Raw genomic sequence first — 21,409 nt, forward strand, 5'->3', positions numbered from 1 at the left:
CTATGGGAACACACCGCTGTTAATTCTCTCACCGATTACCAGGGACCTCATGCAGCCGTAATTACCAGGCAGTCAATCATTCACTAATCAGAATATGTTTTAAAATAAAATAATATATAAAATAACGTTGCATACTGTCAGTGTGTAGGAAACATTATCAAAGATGAATGAAGAGCTATGTGCGTAGAGGAAATACACACGTGTAAGGCTTAGGCTGTGTGAAACTCTGCAACAGCCATGTGAGAAAGTTAATTGGGCATCGAGAGACCAATTGGAAACCCGGGGGTGACATCCCAAAAGTGGGACAAAAAACATGTTTGTTGTGTGTACTGTAATTGTGTTGCGTGACAACAGGAAGATCTTATCTGCACTCAATGTCCTTTTTAAATATTAATATTAGAGGCACGTTATCGTTTCCATCAAAATAAGAGATGTGGATTTATACATCTAATATTTATGGATTCCTTAGTTGTTGCTATTGTTTGTTTGTTTGTTTGTTTGTATTTATTCCAGTGTCCTTAATGTTACTATATATTTGTATTATTCCAGTCCTTAATGTTAATGTATGTGAACATTATACAATAATTATAAATCATACAATGTATTCCAAAGGCTCACATATAAAAGTTGTAGCAAATCTATTAAATGCTACAGTTTAATGTCTGTAAAATTGTTAAACTTTTTCAGGCTTCTGCCAGCTGTAATATAGTTGCCTGCGCCAGATCACCAACATGCACTATAGATGTTATGTTTCATAAGCCCACAAGATGGTGCCATTTCGTTTAAAGTGCGAGAACAAGAACATTGTTCAGCAGAGAAGTATCAGCAGTTAAAATATCTTCGAATAACACACTCAAGTGTTAATTTGCAAAACTCGCACGTGCCTTACAATATTATCCTTAAAAGCAGTCATGCTCTTAAAGCAGTTAATGGATTGATGGCTACCTAAAATATATTGATCGATTTCGAGCATAAGCTATGGGTATATATTTAATATTTTGTATTTTTAATATTTTTTGTTGGTCGACAAAATGCGAAACTCCTGTGTCATACTCCTCAAACGCATGTTCAGCAATTACTAACTATCTCGTACCAAGGTGTTACAGAAAATATTGTTTCTTATATTTCACTGGATTTAGTTGTTAGTTTTAAAGTGTAATATTATTTTATTTTTTTGTATTTGGGCTATCAACATCCCACAGTTGAAGAGAAAATAAATAAGGTGTGTTTGAATTTACAGTTTAGGCATGGGTTGAACTATGATAAATACCCATTAACTTGACAAACATGTTCTTGTTTCTTTTGCAAAGATAAGTCAAAGAGTTGTTTTCAACGTAGACAAAGGGATCTTGGGTGTTGTATGAACTTTTGACTGTTGTGATATGTGACAATGACTGCACAAGTATTTATTGGTATATAAAGTGATGTGTAGTAAGGGTGTATTGTCAGTAGAGGACAGTGTTAAACCAAAAGGCCCAAAAAAGGCCCAAAAAAGCTTCACAAGTTGGTCAATACACATAACCTTGTATAGCTATACTTTCGGGGACCAGGCCTTCCTAGCACCTTGCCTTAACCTTTTCAACTAAATGCCTGACCCTGGCCTGCAACCTTTCTCTTTTCTCTCTCTGTCATGAACCTTAAAAACAAGTTTAAACTCCCAAACAGTCTTTGAATTGAAAGTACACACAAACCAACATAAAGATGGAAATAACATTCTGGTGCGCTGTCTTGTCTCTTCTAAATGGGATGGTCACCTAAACTCACAGTACCTGGTGATGAATCTAAAGAAGTGTATTCAAACAGAAAACTTAAAATGTATTAAAGCAGGGTTGAACAAGTAGATCCTTAGTAATGAAACAATGCATACAACAAAAAAATATAAATGCCAATTCATATCTTGTTTTCTAAAATGTTCCCCCACCATTTTGGCTTTGGCAGATGCTCTTTATTTAAATCATCTTTCTTGTTGCACTACATTTAGATGGAACCCTGGTTAACGTGCAAAAAAAAGTGCAGTGAACCTGAAAAGAGTCCTTTTTTCTTTCACCTTTCCTTGTGTGTATCCTTCAGTTTCGTCTCTGGCAAGACATGAAATTATACATAATTGCTGTTGTTTATTGGAGGTGATGATGGCACCTGTTAAATCCACTCCGTGCATGGCTCCACAATTGTCTTAGCTGACAACGTTTGAAAAAACACACAGCAAAGATCTGCCGGAGCCCTTTGATAGTGTCAACAAATGGAGGAAAAACACACCGTCTGTTATACATTGTCAATTGAATTAAAGCAGGATGTACACAATATATTTTTATGGTCTCTTCTTTTACAACAATATTTGGTTTCTATAAATGTATCTTAATGCTAATGCACCCATTTTCAGTTCGTCTGATCTCTCCAATGAAAGCCGTAGTGTGCCAACATTACAGACGTTCTGAGTGGGTAATTATAGTGAATGACAGAAGAATTACAAAGGGAATATTTAAATAAATAAAAAAAACTCTCATTAAGAGGGACATAATTCAAACAAAACTACAAATGTATGTATTTGTTGCTGTAATGATTCTCCTCTTCCATTTGCCGTGTGATTTAGGATGCTCTTAGCATATCAAGCACAATCAGTTACACAGGGAAAAGGTAAAGGGTGATTTGACCTTGGTAAGGGATGGAATTGGGAGAAATGATGAATATGATGCATTTGACCCACAAATGATATATTTTTGTCTTTTATTGCCCATAAAAAACTAATAAATAAGTTATTGAGAAGCAAATAATTGTAGAATAGTATACAAACATGCACAACAGGAGGGTAGACTGTACTCCCCGACTCATTTTGCTAAGAGTCAACAGTGTATAAACCTTACAAACATACCTAACTCAAGAATGCCATTCAGGCCACACGCTTTTAAGACAGATGTAAATTCATCCAAAAGCTTTTAAGACAGCAATCATCCCCAAATGCTGTCTGCTGTGGATATTGGGTTCTCCGTCTGTTCAGAATGTCCCAGAGACAGTGAATCACTGTAATGAACACTGTAGATTCAGGGTCATGCTGACTAATCCTAAAGCTCAAAACAATTATAGGTATTCTTCACTACATTAGGGCTGTGCTTTTCTTCTCTGTTTGCACTCGATAGGCTTGATGGAACACATGGTTAAAGATTTTTTTTTAAGCAGCACAATCGACATCTCATTTTAGAATATTGAAAACGACATCTTGATTGACCGCTTATCTTTATTTATCTGGTGCAGTGCAAGCGGTGGAGAGCTTTAAACACGTTTTGGGTATTGTTGTAGCTTATTAAGAAAACTAACTGAAAATATTGTGTGTGCATTCTACAAATATAATGATTGTTTAAGTACAAATGGGAGAAGTACTATGATATTCAGCACCAAAGTAATTCTAAAAAAAGTTTTCTCTTCAGTTATCAGTTTATATTTAAACATAGGTTTGCTATGGTTCCTTCCAAATAGACAAACATCAGTTCAAAGGAAACAGGAAGAGCACAAAGGAAAAATATAAAGGAGAATATACAAAATTCTACTAATATTTCAAGTTTGATTCTATTTTGGAATCAAGCTTACCATAATAACCAACATGATAGTATAGTTATGAAATGAGTAATGATTGGCACTTTTGCCTTGTTGGCCTCACAATTACAAAGATGCAGTTTTAAATCAGTGGTTGACCTTCTGTGAAATCTTCTGTACACCTTTGCAGTGTAAGATAAATTAGGATCAAAAGTTGCAGGAAGAAAATGTGATTTAACACAAAATAATATAAAGGTAACGGAGAGAGTGACATTCAATAATATAACAACTTAATTCTTTATACTTTATTCAACAGTGCAAAACAAAAGTCATACAGTCAGAAACAACACAAGGCACAGTACAGCAGCAATGGCATACAATTTGGGACATAATTAACCCTTCAGTGTGTTACATGTACTACAAGGTGACAAGTAATTTATGATCAGTTTGTATTTTGCTGATTGAACAGAAAAGATAAGTATGAAAAATAAAGTTCATGTGGATTTCTCAAGTAATCCTCCTCAAAATTGTTAAGGTTAAGATGTTTAACTCCACATTAACATATTATTAAACCACATATATCATCTTGTTATTCAATATCATACAGTACAATACGATACAAGCCCCTCTACATTACATTTACTTACATAGATATATAACTTTATTACTTCATATATTACATTACACAATATTTATTGGCAGTTCAATAAAAAGAAACTTTTCAAAACATTCTTGAAACACTTAATAAGATTCTGTAAACAGTACAATTAAAGCTTTATGCTTTCTGAAGATGTGACAGTTATAGCTTTAAATCAACACCCGGAACTTGACGGGGATTAAATTACACAAAAAAATGGCAAATAAAGTCTGCTTTGACAGTGATTATGTATAATTGGGAAAAGAGAGATTGAACTTGTGTGTTAAAACAATCAAGCCATCTACTGATTTGAACAAAATATATTATTTCAGTCTTTGGTTTATTAAATTAGCAATGTGGCTTAATATGTAGTTTTATCAGTGACAATTATTTGAATGTAGACAAGTTTAGAGTGTTTGTTCATGCATTAGGCTTGTACAGTTGTTAAGCTGTTTAAAGTTGTCAGTTTATTTATGTATTTATTCACATATAGATTGATTGCCAAAACTACCCGTTTGCTCTATTGGTAAAACTGTGTGTCTGTTGGTCCATCTAAAGAATGAATGCTGTAAGAGAAGGTGACTTTTTCCCCCAAACAATCAATGCTATTGATTTTTAAATGATGAGTCTTCATTTACAAGGCCCGGGTACTGTTTAAACAGACACAGTTTTAGTTTATTCATTTGTCAACTGCTGTAGCAACTGTTCTTTCATGTACATTTTTTTGATGTAAACAAATGTAGGAGTCATTTTTCAGAGATCAGGAATGACATGTATTATAACAGTCTTCAATAACAGAAAGTACATAAATAAAGATAATAAACAATACATTGACATGGACTGGGATTAAGTGAAACCAGTAGAAGGTAACACATGTCCAATCTAAAAGAAATACATATTATTTGCACATTGTTCAGATGAAGTATATTCAATACGAATTAAACAGATTGAAGAAATCAAAAATGTGAATAATAGGAAATAACCGTAACAAATTATTTCAAATGTGCGTCACTCAACATTGAATGGCATTTGTATATTGTTAATGTTCATTTTGCCTCAGACAAATATTATTCCAAATCCATTCATCAAGAGTTTTGTATTTATGGACGAAACAGTCTGAACACTGCATTACCTGTTTGACTGAATCCCATTCACAAGAGTCAACTCAATGATGGTGAGGTTTAATGCACAGCTTCACATATGCAATGATTAAATTAAAGCATACTACAATGTGAATGGGTGTCGGCACTTTTAAACTGCTCGTACCACCACCACCATTATGATCAATTTAAATGGCTATTTCTTTCTTCTTCTCAGTTCTTCAGACCTTTGCTGTGCATGCATCTGTCCACCCAATGTCCACACTCTCATTCTTTCACTCTCTTGATCTTTCTCTCTTTTTCTACCTTTCAGATCACCAGCCAGTGTTTCAGCTGTGGGAAAAATGGAATACGCCCATGAAATAAACTGAATATTTTTTTGTCAGAAATGGTTATATGCTTAAAAAAAAGTTGTCCGGCATTAAAGTTTTTCGGAATAGTTTTACTTTCTTCATCTTTGCAAACCCATCAAAAGCCTTTACAGAGAACAGCTTGGACTCAAGGATGGTATGAAAAGAACGCAAAACGTTAGGATGTGTGTGAACGTTTAGACAATTGTAAGCAACTAAACGTTAGCCTCTTCCTAAAATCATTCATTACACCACATTAAGTTGAATAATCAATACGTATTGGTCCATTCCAAACATTTTAGGGCTGAAAATAGCAGACCGCCGCTAAGGATAGCAGACTATTACTACACATTCGAACCAAGCAATTCTTCCGCTTGAACGCTTTTTCACATTTTTTAAAAACCTAAGTTTAAAAATACAGACTCCGAAATAGGCAAATATGAATATTCATCCTGCAGACGTGGGGTTCCAGTCAGCAATAACAATACAAAATGTTGAGGTTTAAAACAATTAATAAATCAGCACTTACAGTAAACTGCCGAACTTCCCCGTTGTCTACCAAATGATGCTCTGTCTCTGGGCTGATGGCATATGCGAGTCTCTGTTTCAGGAGAAAAGGATATATTCTCAAAACATAATATTTTAAAGGGAATACTTGATCTTTAATGAAAGAATAACATTTACTATTCATTACAAACAATTAAATTCCTCTAAATTTTGATCTAAAAGCTTGGACTTACATTGCAGAACTTTCCAGGCAGGATGCAGAGTTTGTAGATGGCGTACAGAGGCACCATGGACATTGAGGAAATGGCAAGACACCATCCCACCATGTTAGCCCATGGAGGAAAGGTGTAGGTACCGTAATTTGGAGGGTTGAATGTGGCAAAGCTTACCACTACCATAAACTAAGGAAGAAAATCATTTTAACACAGAAAGACCTGATGAGCGATTAGTTCAAAAGATTGCCTGTTCATTTCAATCTTAATAAAAGCAACCAATTCAAGTGGTCCAATGTAAAATACATATTTCTGTCTAGAAATAGGCAATGAGAATCCTGTTGTGTCTACAGGTGCAAAACAACATGTACATTTGTCACTGCTCCTTTTTGGACAAGGAATGGGTAGTATAGTTTTTTTTTAAATTATGCAATACCATGAGGGAAAACATAGATAGAAATACTAGCATGAACTGAAACATATGTACCTGACTGATGCATATATTGGTAAGTGTCAGTCTAAATAGGTTTTCATCCTATCTCTTTTCAACTTGTCTTTTGGTTTGGCGAACATCGCAACTATTGAACTTACATTTATATCGCTCTTAGTTCATTGTTAATCAATTGTTTCAATATAAAACTAGTATGTGCACAGACTTACGAGGAGGAAGCAGGGGCTGACAAACTTCCAGCACAGTCTCCAGTACAGGCCTGGTCGATGGCCAATCATCTCCTCAATGTCGTCACTGAATCTGTCTACTCCTGAAACACAAACAAATAATTGACATTACTTCGAAGACATGATTGATAGCAGCCTTGGATGAAACTGAATAATGGATAATGACAATACAATCATGGCAGTAAGTGCTTTTGTTTATGGTCACTATGCATCAATTTTGAATCAAGACAATAATCATGACACTATAGGATAAAAACATATAATTCACAATTCAAGCATTTGCCATATCTAAATTCATGCAGTGTCAGTTGTGGAAAGCTAATGCACTACTTTTTGTCTCTCTTAAACCTGACTGTAAAAATGTGTTTATTGTCCTGCCTGGAAGGCATTTCTCACTGCGGGGGAATATATCCAGACTGACGAGCAGGTATTCAGCAAAGCCAAATGTACGTATGCAGTGGACAGCAAAACGAAAGACCACAGTGGCAAGGGGTCAAGGGTTTCTGTCAAAAGTTTTAAGGAAGGGGGAAAAGGCCCACTGAAGCCTTAGGCTGGATTTATCTGGTATGCCAAGGTCGGGACCCACCAAAGGAGGGCAAAATGCTGACGCCATTGCCTGGGGCCTGATTAATAATTAGACCTTTATGGATCCTTCTACAGTCAGGCTCTGTAGACACGGAATATGAAACTTGATGGGGAAGTTCAGGTAAATGTTTCCCCTGGACTTTAATTTTTTTCTAATAATATGTTTTGGGAGTTTCAAAATGTGGGTTGATAATTTTATACTCCATGAAATGTTTTTTCTTTTGTTTTTAGCTGCTGTTGTTGTGGGTGAAAACCAACGTAATAACTAATGAACCCATCAATTACCTCCACCAAAGAGGATATGTTTAGGGTTTGGTTTGTTTGTCTTTCACCAGAATTACACAATTACTACTAGTGCGGTTTTCATGGGACTTGAAGGCATGTCATCCACTCCACAAAACTCTCTTATCAAAAGTAGAGATAAACAGTGATTTATATATACATAGATATGATTGTGTGTGTTGTAGAGTGACACATTTGAAAAAGAAACATAAAGCATTGTAGAGGTGATGGCAAATGTGTATCAAAGCAAGTGTCAATAGAATTTAGACATCTGGAGAGAAATTTACTTTGAGGTCACCCCCACTTGCTACCCACAACAATCTACAACCTAGTAATTAGACAGCTGATTCCTGTCCATGACAAATGGGAATTGCCTGTTCCACAGCTGCAATTTTCTTTATGTGTAGGCTCACTACTGCTCAGAGAACATGGAGGTAACACTGGCAGTGTTCAAACCGCAAGCCATGTAACCTCACTGAGCTCTCATGATTACAAAAAAAAAGTATATCATTGTATTTTGACACATGCACTACGATTGAAGAGGCCAAAACCATTAATGGGAACAGACTTTCTAGCTACAGTGTCCATATTTCTAATAGAACTATATTGCATTGTGGCACAACACTCGTAAACTAAGAGATCTCTCATCAAACCTTTAATATGGCATCAGCTTTGCTGACCATGAAAATAATGAATCAATGTGTTTTTCCTTCTCCTTTTCTCTTGTCCATCTTTCTCACCGTAAAACCATGCGATGCCAATGGCTTCAATAAGCACTCCAAAGAGAATCGATGTTCCTGCGGCAAAGTGGTCCAGCAGAGTGAACACATACATCCCACCCTGAAAACAAAGGAACAAATATTTAAAAAAAATATATATATTTTTTTTTTTGTTTGCAGAAAGCTTGATCATATTGTTAGAGTTAAATCAAACATAAATTAACTTTATTGAAACTTAAGATACTTTGATTAGTAACCACAGTTTATTGAAATTATAATATCTATGTATTAACTTGTATGACTGCCGTTACAATGCTTACATTTGTAACGCAGAAGAGGGATATGAGGAATGTTGAAACAACAATGAAGAGGGTGAACAGCTCTCTGTGTTTGTGGAGGCATTTAAACTCATCAACCAGCCCTGTGATCACTGACTCCATACCACCCATCTACAACAGAAGACACAAAAGTTAGACCAAAACAAAATGCACTTACCAACTAGCTCAATTCCCAAGTGTGGGTCTGGTGTAGGGTTGTGTGTGCATACTCACTGCACTGTCGATGCCCAGTGATAACAGCATGATGAAGAAGATGACCGCCCACACCGAGGATCCAGGTAATGTTGCAATTGCTTCTGGGTAAATTACAAAAACCAAACCAGCACCTGGAAAACAACACATTCAAGCAAGAAAAGTAGCAAACAACACAAAACACACCCAGACAAAAAAAATTAAAAATGTACTGACTGCACTTCAAAACAAACACAGACAAATAATACCATACCGTCTCTGGCAACTTTGTCCAGGGCTACATTGTGCTTGTGGGACAGGTACCCAAGGAAGGAGAAGACCACAAATCCGGAGAAGAAACTGGTTAAAGAGTTGATGGAACTGGTGATGATGGCGTCTCTGTAAGGAATCAAATTAAAAGTAAAAGAGAAACAGTCCATAATAACAATGTAGAAAAATTAACCCTATATTATTCAGATTGCTGTGAAAATAAACATTAGTCACCAGTCAGTCAATGATTTAGTCAGGAGTGAGCCAAGGCCAGTTTTATTTGGATTAAAAACAACAAAAATGCGCGTGGCTGTATTGATTTAATGGATTTGTCAGGTAGTCAATCATTTGCCTATTACTTATTGGGAGTTACACTTCCGTCAATATGCAAAAATGTACATTATAAATGTGTTACTCGGAAGGACTTGGTGTGTGCAGGTTAAATAAGGAGACGACATTTAGCAGTAACTTAGTCCTACTCTAAAGAAAAAAAGTAAATTCTCAATTATTTCAAAACAAGGCATATTTGGCATTTTGCCGTCATATAGTTTCAGGGATTTGGAGTTATGCTCATGAGGTAATCCTGAGGGTGGAAAGGGTCATTATGTCAGTTATAAGAAACATAAAAAAAGACAAAACAAATAAATAAAATAAAAGAGGTAAAAGCCTCCTGTTCGGATGCTGATTATTTTCAAAGGGTGCGTCAGTTTTGATTGGTGTTACGGCTGCCTGTTGCACAGCATGGTGTCAAAGACATAGCGGGTTTCAAGGAGCTTCAAAGGTTATTGTAATTCACCTGCTTATGTTGCACGTGTGTGTTTGTGTGTAATTCCCTGTCCTCTCCCTGTTTCTGTGAATCCCCTCTTTCCTCCCCTTGTGTGTCTTTACCTGTAACAGTTGTTGCTGAATTTGTTGTAGCTGGAAAAGGCAATTAGCACACCAAACCCCACTCCCAAAGAGAAACAGATCTGTGTTGCTGCCTCAATCCAGACCTGGGGAGCGACAGAACAAGCACACTTGTATGAAGCGGCAAACAAAAGGCACAGGAGAGGAAAAAAGCCGTTATTAGGGATAATTGCAGGAAACTCATTCAACGGCAGTAGATGAAAGACGCTAGTGAATACAGGGGGTAATTTTGCAAATTACTGCTCCATGAATCTATCTAATCTAATTCTCCAATTGCAGCCATGCATCTCTCTGTCGCCTTTCTTGCTTTCTCTCTCATTCTCCATAACCGAGTCCTTTAGTCCCGCATGCTTAGTTATTCAGCTCTTTAGTGCTGTGATAACGGCTTTCATAGATATGGAACATATTAGAAACAGTTTACACAAACAGGATTCACACTTTTTTTTCAAGCCTAAAGGAAAACCTCTGTTTTGGTTGCCCACTTAACCCTGCATTTGATTTGTTATTTCTCTGGTTTTATATGATAACTCAACAGTTGGAAATTGAGTTTGCAGTAATAGTTCCCTACTCAGGCATTTTCATTCAAGTAGTTGATCAAAATGAAAGATTAAATATCTTCTCCACATTTCTCTGTTCCTATCTTCAGTGGTTTTTGTTCTATGTACAGTTGCAGTTTGCTTAATATGAGATATTTCCATTTGAGCATGTACAAGGGAAACACAGCACAATCAACATTGGAAATAACATCAATATTGCCTGCAACACTTGCTAGCAGTAACTGTTTGTTGCAAAGCCCTTGACATGGATTGTTATGTGCTTACAATACATATTGTTTGCGTACTAAATAATGGGTTTAAGTGTTAATGTAGAATTCAACTCACAAAATAACAGCTTGGAGTGGATAATGCCAATTATTATATTTTTTACTGGTATATAATGAAGTGCATTTTAGGTTTCTCAAAACATTTTAGTTCAATATTTAAGTAATAAAATAAAATCTCTGCATGCTTCCTTTTCTTCTTCTTGCTCTAACCCCTCCCCCACTTCCAGTTGACACTCACCTGGGCATCGCACAGTTTCAAGAAGTCCACGGACAGGTAGGCCTTAATGCCATCGATGGCTCCAGGCAGAGTGACTCCGCGGATCAGCAGCACAGTCAAGACAACATAGGGCATCGTGGCTGTGATCCACACAACCTGAAAGGGTCGTACGAGGTACACACACACAGTTTCACACACATTTGAAAACCAGCAGATTTGCACAGAGATAGAAGGTCACACACACATAGTCTGATTCAAACATTTACATGTATTCAAACTGGAAAACAATGGAGAATCCATAGCTGAAATTGAGTCACTGAGAGGCATCAGCGTAGTTGTGTGTGTTTCACATAAAATAACATTGGCAATTGTTTAATTTCCCACCTTTCCAGAAGTTTTGACTCCCTTCCAGAGACTGAAGTAGAGCAGAACAATCACTACACCTAGACAGGAAGTCAACTGCCAGCGTGGACGGCCCAGATCATCAATACCATTACTGTCCTGGATGTGTAGCACCCCTCGTCTGGGGACAGAGATGTTAGTAAGAACCACTTTCCAGTCAAAACTCTTATTGTTTTATAAATCATTTAAATATTATACAATTTCAATTTAACCAATACTTGTTCTAAGACCTGCGCTGTGCACAGGTTGAAGCCTGTGACAGAAGATTAAATGGCCTTTGTTGGTCGCTGTACCTCCTAATTTGGCTCAATGTGCTGCTATCTATTGGTAAACTGACTGAATATAGGAAGTCAGTTGAAAAGACAGTAAAGGTCTTCATATGGAGGAGGTTGGGAGGAAGCATGGGTTAAACAAACACAGACTTCCACCAATCATATCGCTGTTAATGTCCTCCCTACATTCCTGATGGTGTAATTAAATTCATATTATGTTCAAACAAAACCATGATCCTTTTTTTTCGTAAGCAAAACTTACCAAGTAAGTGTCTTCCAATTTGCAGTGTCAACCACATGTTTTAATATATGAACATTATTATTCACAACATGAGTTGAGCAACAATTTGCTATATGCACGGCTACTTCCTGGTTTTAGATAAGCCAGCGCGGGAATTTCCGGTCAACTGTCAAAGATGTCGTTCTATACTCGGTGCTTGCAGGATTTACCTCAGGTCAACATCAATGATGTACACCGCCTAATTCAGGCAACCTCAAAGGCTTCATCAAGTAAACATGAAAACGGATTTAAGCTGTACATATCCAGCTATATCCATGACTACGAAGGTAAATTGGCAAAAGTATAATTCTGTCTTCTATAGGCTAAGAGACAGCTAGCACTACGCTAGCGATAGCATAACATCGGTAAACAGAATATAACTACCGTTGGCAGCATTGAAATGTATAGATATGCATTAACATAAAGTTGTGTGTTGCTATGTCTTTGTCGTTGTTGAATTCGTTGCTTCTGTTTCTCAGTCTCTGACAAGAATGAGGCAGGAAAGGTGTCTGTGAGGGCAAGCTGCTTCAGGTCGATGAGGAAAAATGAGAGACCTCACAACAGGTGGGTGAGACAGGTTCAATATAATAATGTTAAAAGTCTCTGCTTTCTGGACAATTTCTTCCCGAAGGCTTTCCTTTTTGCTGAGAGCCAGGTCAACAAACGCGGAGTCCGGAGATGCGCAGTAGTCGTGGTCGTTGGCACGTATAGCGCCAACATCTTCGCCAGTCTCCACACTCTCTGGTCTCTCTTTCTGTTCCCATACCCCAAGCCTTCTCACTCCAAGATAATAATTGTTCCAGGGGAACAACACCGGTACTGCACCAGGCTTCGGTCTCCACCTACCTCCCACTTCAGCCTACTCGGTGACTTGTTCTGACACAAAATGTCGACTACATGTACGAGTGTGGTGTGAGATTATTAGTTTCGCTCTTCTAATATTGACGATCCATCTCTTCCGTTGTTGGTCGTCGGAGGGAAAAGTGTGGAAACTAATGGTCGAATTGAATTTGGCTGAGGACAACACTGAGGGACGCAACAGTGCTCAGCTGTCGTCCCCTCAGGGCGCTGACATTTAAACCTTTTCATCTTTTACTTTTTTTTCTACAGTAAATGACTAAATGACTTCTAGGCTAGGCCTAACTAATACAACTATATCAAAACTATTGGTATAGCCTAAAATACGCTATTTACACAATCTTTTTTATGGCTATGTTACCTCACAAATTTGTATATGCCGCCACAACAAGAAGAGACGTCTCACCGGAAGTTTATGAGCTGGCTTATATTTTTGCGGAAGTTCCAAGTAACGTTCCATGCATATAGCGAATTGGATGTGAATCTGGTTATTGATATTTTGCATTTAATTGGCTCACCAATCGATGCCTGGCATTGTTCGAAGAGATATGTAAAGCCTGGGGCAGAAAGAGGCCAGGGGTTCAAACATCTGTTGCTGCTAAATCTGGCATTTTTATTAAGTTATGATCATGATAGCATGCCAAGGCAAGAGAACTAACATATGTCAAAGTGTAGTTTCAACTGCTTACTGCAAAGTTGGACTACATGAGTCACCTGAAGTACAGAACATCTTTGATTCAAATCATTTCAGAGACGAAAAATATCAGCCGATGCTCGATTAATATGGTCAAATTGTCTGCAGGTGGTTCTGTGTATATAGCACTCAGCCTTTTCCACTAGCATGGATCAAATATCTCAACTGTCACAACAGAACAACCCCAACACTTTGGAAATGACACCTGCTCAGCTTCACAGTGTGGGAGGCTGCAGAAGCTGCAGCCAAACTCTGCATGGAAAAATGCCCATAGAATATTTAGTTTTTCTTTAAGTAATTATAAGAAAATGTGCTTAGAATTATTATAGCAATTATTAATACCCATGTAATTGTAATTCCATGAACTAGAACCCACTATAGGAAACAAACATCAAGTAAATGTCATAGCCTTAGTTCAGTCCAACTTACTCAAAGTATTCCTGAGCAGGGGTGGACTTGTAGATGTCACTAACTGAGCTGTTGTCAGCCCAGTCAGAGCAGTTAGGACTGTTCCAACTGTTGTTGCAGTGGACCCACGGCAGCTCGCTGGTGAACGAGGAGAAAAGATAGAAGAGCGCCCAGGAGATGATGACATTATAATAGAAACCGACGTACAGGGAAATGAGGATCACTGTGAAGCCTACACCTGTTGGGGACAGAAATGAAAAGGTATAGGTATTAAAAAGTGTTACAAATAGGTTGGGATATGTAATGCTTACTGCCCACTCAAGAACCGGAGATTTTAAAGGGGTATCTCACTGTAACCATCCAACATGCACATCACTTTGTTATACCTTCTATGGTGATTTTTGGCTCATAACCCCTCACAAAAAAAGCAACCACCTGTTAACTTCTGGCCAGTGATCTTTGTTGCATGTCACTTCATTTAGTTATTAGCTTTGCAGTTGGTGACATTTGAATAAGTCATTGAAGTCCAACATAACAGATATTTCAAATAAAAATGTATTAAAAAGAAAGAAAGATATTGCAATGGCGGACTGCGTCGGGTCGATGCTCATGTTGCTTTTTCTCGTGCAAAAATTAAATTCTAATCCAACGTTCTACTGTTCTCCAAAGTGCAGTGGTTAATTCTTTATGTATGTGCATGAGTGATACACTGTTTACTCACAGCATAGGACGCTGGAAAGCAGTAATTCCCTGTCTGACTGTCACACATTCAACATCCATTGATGTATTTCCACCATCCCCACAAGTGAATTTGTTTCAGTCTGATTTGACACTGTTTGGGCTTCATAATGCCGTTATCAAAGTTTCTCTGGTACTAGATATGGCATAAGCCATTTTATACCATTTTACCGTCATATTTTTCACCATGTATTGATTACATCCAATAGCTTCTATAATAAAATAAAACAGGAAAACGTGAGCTGAAGTAGTGTGCTGGTCCTCAAAGTGGGAAATAACATGGAACGGGCGTTCATTAAAAGTAAGGTTAAAATAAACAGTCTTGTCTGGCTGAAGGTACAAACATTTAACTTATTAACCAAAATGATCTTTTGCATGAAAATTAAATTATTTGATGCAACTCAGAGCCTTAATATATTTTAGGTCTCAGATGTATATAGAAAACATCTCTGTGAAGTGTTTGGGTCGAAATAACGAAGAGATCATGCATTGTAGCATGCCATATACCCCTCTGATTCAGCCCTGTTCCAAAAGTGCTGATTCTGTATCTGTAGATGTTAACACAAACGAGCTGCTGCTCGGCACAGCCCCCATGGAAGTGTTTGTTTAAAAAAAAAACAATGGTGCTATAGGAGGAGACTCAGGTGATAGGGTGGGCTGGCGTTACCTTGGTTTGCGGTGGTTGCAAATTTAGTTGGGACTTGGAACCGGAAGGTCACCGGTTCAAGTCCCCGAAAGAGCAAGTGCTGCCGAGGTGTCTCTGAGCAAGGCACCGTTACCTACACTGTTGACCATATTGTACATATGGCAACCCACTCTTCCTAACACCAGGATGGGTCGAATGCAGAATTTAAATTTCCCCTCTGCGGGATGGTTAAAGGTTCCTTCTTCTTCTTATTCTTCTTCTTAGTTAGTTAGATCTTTCAGACGGATCCAAATAGTTGGATCAGGAGAAAAAGAGAGATTATTTATTCCTGAAACAGGAACACAACCTTTTAACACACCGGGGCCACATAATTAAGTATAAAAGACATGACAAAGTGGATTTAGCATAATGGGTCACCTTTAAGCGTATGCTTCAGCATGCACCATAGAGTGAACAAAATGGTTCTGAATAACCATTGCAATCCAGTGTAAACAGTAATCCTTTCCACACATGCTTCAAACTGAGGCATTACTATACATGTGATTTCATCTCAGAAAGGTTCCAGGACTGAATTGCACACCAGAGAGCACAATCTCACGCTCAGTACGAGCCTGTAAAACATGCCTGCGGTCTTGAAGAAAGCCCCTCAACTAAAGGTTTTCTCTTCAAGCAACAATTATCAACCCATCTACCCTTTCTATACATCTGAAACAATATCCACCCTTCTAAAGAAGGATTTAATTGTTAACCTTTGCTAACAGCCATGACCACAAGTGTGCCTTATTGATTCCTTTTGTAATGTGGATGTGATATTTGTACAGGCAGTGATGCCTCTTATTAGCGCCACATGCAGCCGAGCCATCTCTTAGTCTGCCTTTCATGCTCATTTTCTTCAAATGCATTGATCCTAAGAGGAAACCAGCTTGTTGATCAGAATAATGACTGTCAATATGGGCATGCATGTCTAAGTGTGTGTGTGAGTGCATGTATCTTTATAATTACTGTTATCCCCTGCTGAGAGACAGTGAAAGAGTGAAGCGTGTGATTAGAACGTCAACCTACACAGTGTGGTCTGCAGCAGAGGACACATGTTCACACGCAGGAGGCACATGCTCAGAGACACACTATGGGGGAAGTACTTTTTGAGCTAATTCCTATTTGTTCATATAAACATATTCTAAAAAACTGTAGACTTTATATATATTTGAATACTTTATTTTTCTCTCATATTAGGAATCATTGAAATACACTAGGTCTTAGTTCACTGCAACGTCACACCAGACACATAGTAACAGCTGTGGTGCCGATAACCTTAGGTGGCGCTTCTTTTTAATGAAGATTTATTTTAATACAGGCATATATGATTTTGACAAACTCAAGAGTTCGGTTAATACTATATGCAGATGCAGTTGGAGTTTTGGCAGAATGGTCAGTGGCATACAGCGTGTACATTTAGAGCTGAATACTTTGAATACATTTAATTTGTCATGAGATCGCCCTCCAGCTTCCTTGTCTTCCAGTCAATGCTCCAGAAAAGCAATCCCATCACAGTAGGCACTATTTGACATCATCAGACCATGATCTAACAAAATACAGCACCGCAGCATCGTCCTTTGCAGCAACAGATGGTCTGCTGGTTGTAATGGAATTTGATGTCGTAATGCTGTTGCATCTTTGGCGTGAACGGAGGAGTAAAATGTTGATTTAGGTCAAACTCTGCAAACAGTGCAGAGAGAGAGAATATAAAGTTGAACCAAGAAAGTTTTTTTTTTTACCAATGACTTTGCTTAGAAATGCGACTACGCATTTCTTCTCCATTAGTGCATCTTTGGATGGCATTGCTCCTGAATGGCTCTTTTGCTTATTGATGTGTTAAAAAGTACTCCTGAGTGTTCCCTGCCACTTATTTGACAGAAGGATTTGGACAATCAGGGTAAGAGTCTAAAAGCCCAATTTTCATTTGCTTTCCATCTGAGTGCCAGCACAACCTGATGTCTGGGGAGGATAAACAATGCCTGTCGCCCTCAACAAGTAGAGACAAGCAGACAAAAGAGACTCACATGTGGACGGACAGGCATGTGAGCAGACAGAAAATACATGTAGTTCTATTATCAAACAGACAAGCATGCGCAAACCACCACAGGCGGATTAAAAATACACGTGAAAGCATTCCTGGGACGTCATTTGCATCAACTGAGTATGTGTCATTCTTACCTTTAAATATGGGACAGATCTTCCAGACGCCTGCTGCCCCCTCTCTGTTATACTGTCCCAGAGCCAGCTCCATGTAGAAGAGAGGCATGCCTGCTATCAACATGAAGAACATGTATGGCACCAGGAATGCACCTGCACACACAGAGACAGGTCAAACATAATGTCTACATGAACAAATAAATTACATTTCAAAATATTATATTCTATGAGAAAGATAAACTATTTCCAAGTGTCAAGTTGAGCCTTAGTTATTTCATAGAACTATTGTTTATGGAGATATTATAACAAATCAAAGATTAGACTGTTACTGTCACAGAGTAGGGATTATGGTGATTTCAACAATTTTAAAACATATATACAGTTTGTGTTTGGCACACCCAGAGTATCCCTGGTTTGACTCTTACTGGGATGCTTTGTCATTCCCCTTCAATCTTCCTATCGTGAGATTTCTCTAAACATAAACGGCTCCAAATAATAATAAGAAAGGGTTAATTTCCTCAGATTAAACTGTAATATTTTGTCAGATTACAGATATGACAACATGCTGGATTTGAGGGACATATGGTGAGCCTTGCTATGGTCACACCATCATTTAAAGCTCATAATTAGAGCTCTATGTTAAACAGCTATGATTAGGGCTAGTGATTGTTAGAGCTAATCTATTCTGAGCAGCTGTGTTGGTTTTCCCCCTTATTTTGATCTCTGAAAAAGGGTTCAAAAGCACACACACACACACCCAAGCAAATAATCTGTGCTTGCAATAGTACACGTAGGTTCAAATATACAGCATGCATGAACAAATTCAACCTTCATTTCACCTTCTTCTATAATTTGTTCTGTTCTCCCTGTCTTTTCTAATAACACAAACACACACAAACACCATCAATGCTTCAATTTCTTCCTTCACTACTCTCACAGGAGAGTAAGACATTCACTCTAACCACCTCCATTCTTAACTCCTTTCCTTACTTCCTTTATCCACCCTCTTTTGTCCAACATGAGCTTTCTCCCTCACCCCTTTCATCTATCTCACCTCCTCCATTCTTATAGCAGAGGTAGGGGAATCTCCAGACGTTGGCGAGGTCCACTGCAAATCCAATCACAGAGAGGAGGAAGTCAATTTTCTTCCCCCAGGTCTCCCTCTCCTCCCCATTGGGGTTGGTCTGAGGAGGAGTCGGAGCCACTAAGGTGGAAGAGGTGAACTGAACCCCATTTTGCTCCTTCACCAGAATCAGCTCCACCTGAATAGTCATGGGGTTAACAATCAATCAGGTGAAAACATACAGATTTAATGTCACTTAAGTCAATTCTTCATGCACCAGCCTATTTTGTCCTCAGATAAAGTTGGTAAAAAATCTTATCAACGGTTAATTAAATCCATTTTCAAGAAAATGTATCTTCTTCCATTACTATTTGAGTTATTTTTTTCATCCAAACACTGTTTTTAGGACTGCCGAAAGACCAAAAAAAAAAGCTTGCCCCATGCTGTGTTTCAATTAGGTTTCCTTATAGTCAGACTGAATTGCATGCTATCAATCCACTAATATCTGCGTCATGTCCGTACACAAACCTCTTTGGGGCCCATGGGGTTTGAGGTGGGCTTTTCTGGGGCCACAACCGAGGACATCAGTCCGACAGTGCTGGTGGTCACTGAGGAGGAAGGAAGGTAGGTGTGGCTGAAGAAACATAAAAAGGTGGAACTTTATCAACACAACAATAAGTGAGAATTCAGCATAAAAAAATCTAGAAAATGTGATTATATTTACAAAAAGTAAAAAGAAAAGGTTGTGAAATATATTAAATAAATAATTGATTTTTAGATTATAAATCATTACAAGAATTCTGAACGAGCAAGAGGCGAGTGGAGGACACAGCCATTAGTGGAATCCCCACTAAGGGAACAGGAGGGGAAAGGGAGCATCTCCAGCAGGCCATTACAGTGGGCTCATTTTATTTCACACTTGTTGATCGCCATTTTGATCATAGTTTCGCACAATTGGCCCAGCGTCCACTAACCCCACCCAAACCCACAACATGCTGTCAACCGCATACTGTCCAGATTTAATTTCAGTACTTTTTACAAATAGAATCTTTAGGAGAAAAAGGATCAGTTTAAGGCTCCGTTTATATTGTAAATATTAAAAAGTGATGATATATATATATATATTTTTTACATATCTACAAATACAAATATAAAAAGTGCCTTTTATTTGGAAATTTCATTTAAAAATAGTGTACTTGTGCTTAAAATGTGGTCAAATTAAATGATTAATTGTTACATTTATGTCATCAAGAAACAGCAGAAACTCATAACAGATAACATCAAAAAGTTACAGAAATGTATAATATTAAAAAAATAATTAAAGATAACAAAGATACAATACAAATATTATAACGCCACAAAATAAAACAATTCAAGGACACAAAAAAACACCTACCTTAGAAATTTGACAGGGAAATACTCCTCAGTACGTCAATTTGGACAGTTTAATTCCAGACGTGCTGATGTTCGTCTGTGTGCTGCAAGCTGATGCTGAACATATTTACGTAGATCGTCCTTGATCAATTAGACTTGGACCAAGATTGAGGCAAATTGTTTTGAAGAAATTGAAAGAAATAAAGAGATTAAGAGACTCACAGTAAGACAAGAGATGAGGATAAAGCCCTTGTACCCTCTGTGGCTCCAGTGAAAGACACAGAATCCAGAGTACCCTGTGGTCTGGTATGGAGATCTGTCTGCGATACCACTCTTGTATGAGAATCAATCAAACACCCCCCCTCCCCATGACCGTCACTCTCCTCCCTCCCTCCTTCGTCTGTTCCTCCTCCTCTCTCTCCAGTCATTGCATTTCTTTTTACCTGATTACGGTATTTTTTGGATGACTTTACTTTGTGTGAACCTGACGAGGGAAAAATAAAAACAACAATTAAAGTACATTATTTCACAAGGTAGATAAAGAAACAACATTATGGATCTTTCTTAGCCCGAGGATTCCACTTCTGTGGAACAAACTTAAAGTTAGGTGGCAAGTTGTTTTATTTTCTTCATTGTGGCTTCATATACATAACCAAACTATTTTAACAACATGATACAATTTAAACATTTACCAGAATTACATGAATAATCCTATGGAATTAGTCTCTTGGTGAATAAAATGATTTAATTAAGGTTGAAATAATTATAATGAGCATTTTCTATGCATGTGTATACAGTATTGTATACCATCATCATTATAGCAAAACATGTTTTAATCCCTAATGCCAAAACCAAATATTTATTAAAAATCAGCACCAGGTCCTAGACAATGACATGTGAGTGAATTTGATTCAAATGTTTAAATGATTCATTCTAAGCTTAAAGTATTTTAATATGTTATTGATTTAAATGGAGATATTGATTCTGCATCAATTCCTTAATTACCCTGATTATTATTCTCGTACAATAGTGAAACAGATATAGGAACTCAACACATGTGAATTATTGTAGCAGGGTTTACAGTAAACTAGTTCCAGCTTCATGTAAGCAGTATGGTGTTCTTTGTGGTGGTCAAGATTTCATCTGTAAATATTGAAA

The 21,409-nt window shown here is 37.6% G+C and overlaps 1 protein-coding gene across 1 annotated transcript; it reads right to left on the reverse strand.

Moving 5' to 3' along the window:
- Positions 1-3,875: 3,875 nt before the first annotated feature.
- On the reverse strand, positions 3,876-20,535 carry slc6a3 (solute carrier family 6 member 3). Its single transcript, XM_063880228.1, has 16 exons — positions 20,274-20,535; positions 19,406-19,511; positions 18,869-19,076; positions 17,836-17,967; positions 14,259-14,475; positions 11,708-11,846; positions 11,345-11,479; positions 10,266-10,369; positions 9,382-9,506; positions 9,150-9,262; positions 8,919-9,047; positions 8,620-8,719; positions 6,995-7,095; positions 6,356-6,523; positions 6,145-6,216; positions 3,876-5,598 (listed from the first exon to the last, which is right to left on the reverse strand). The coding sequence occupies exons 2-16, from the start codon at positions 19,460-19,462 to the stop codon at positions 5,575-5,577; spliced, it is 1,824 nt and encodes a 607-aa protein (XP_063736298.1). The 5' UTR covers positions 19,463-19,511; positions 20,274-20,535; the 3' UTR covers positions 3,876-5,574.
- Positions 20,536-21,409: the final 874 nt, after the last annotated feature.

Source organism: Eleginops maclovinus, chromosome 3 (genome assembly GCF_036324505.1).
Source record: "Eleginops maclovinus isolate JMC-PN-2008 ecotype Puerto Natales chromosome 3, JC_Emac_rtc_rv5, whole genome shotgun sequence".
NCBI lineage: Eukaryota > Metazoa > Chordata > Actinopteri > Perciformes > Eleginopidae > Eleginops > Eleginops maclovinus.

Coding starts and splice junctions, on each gene's coding strand:
- slc6a3 (XM_063880228.1), bottom strand. CDS start 19,462: ATGTCCTCGGTTGTGGCCCCAGAAAAGCCCACCTCAAACCCCATGGGC. Junction 19,077..19,405: donor ACCCCATGGGCCCCAAAGAG/GTTTGTGTACGG, acceptor ATGACTATTCAG/GTGGAGCTGATTCTGGTGAA. Junction 17,968..18,868: donor CTGCTATAAGAATGGAGGAG/GTGAGATAGATG, acceptor CTGTGTGTGCAG/GTGCATTCCTGGTGCCATAC.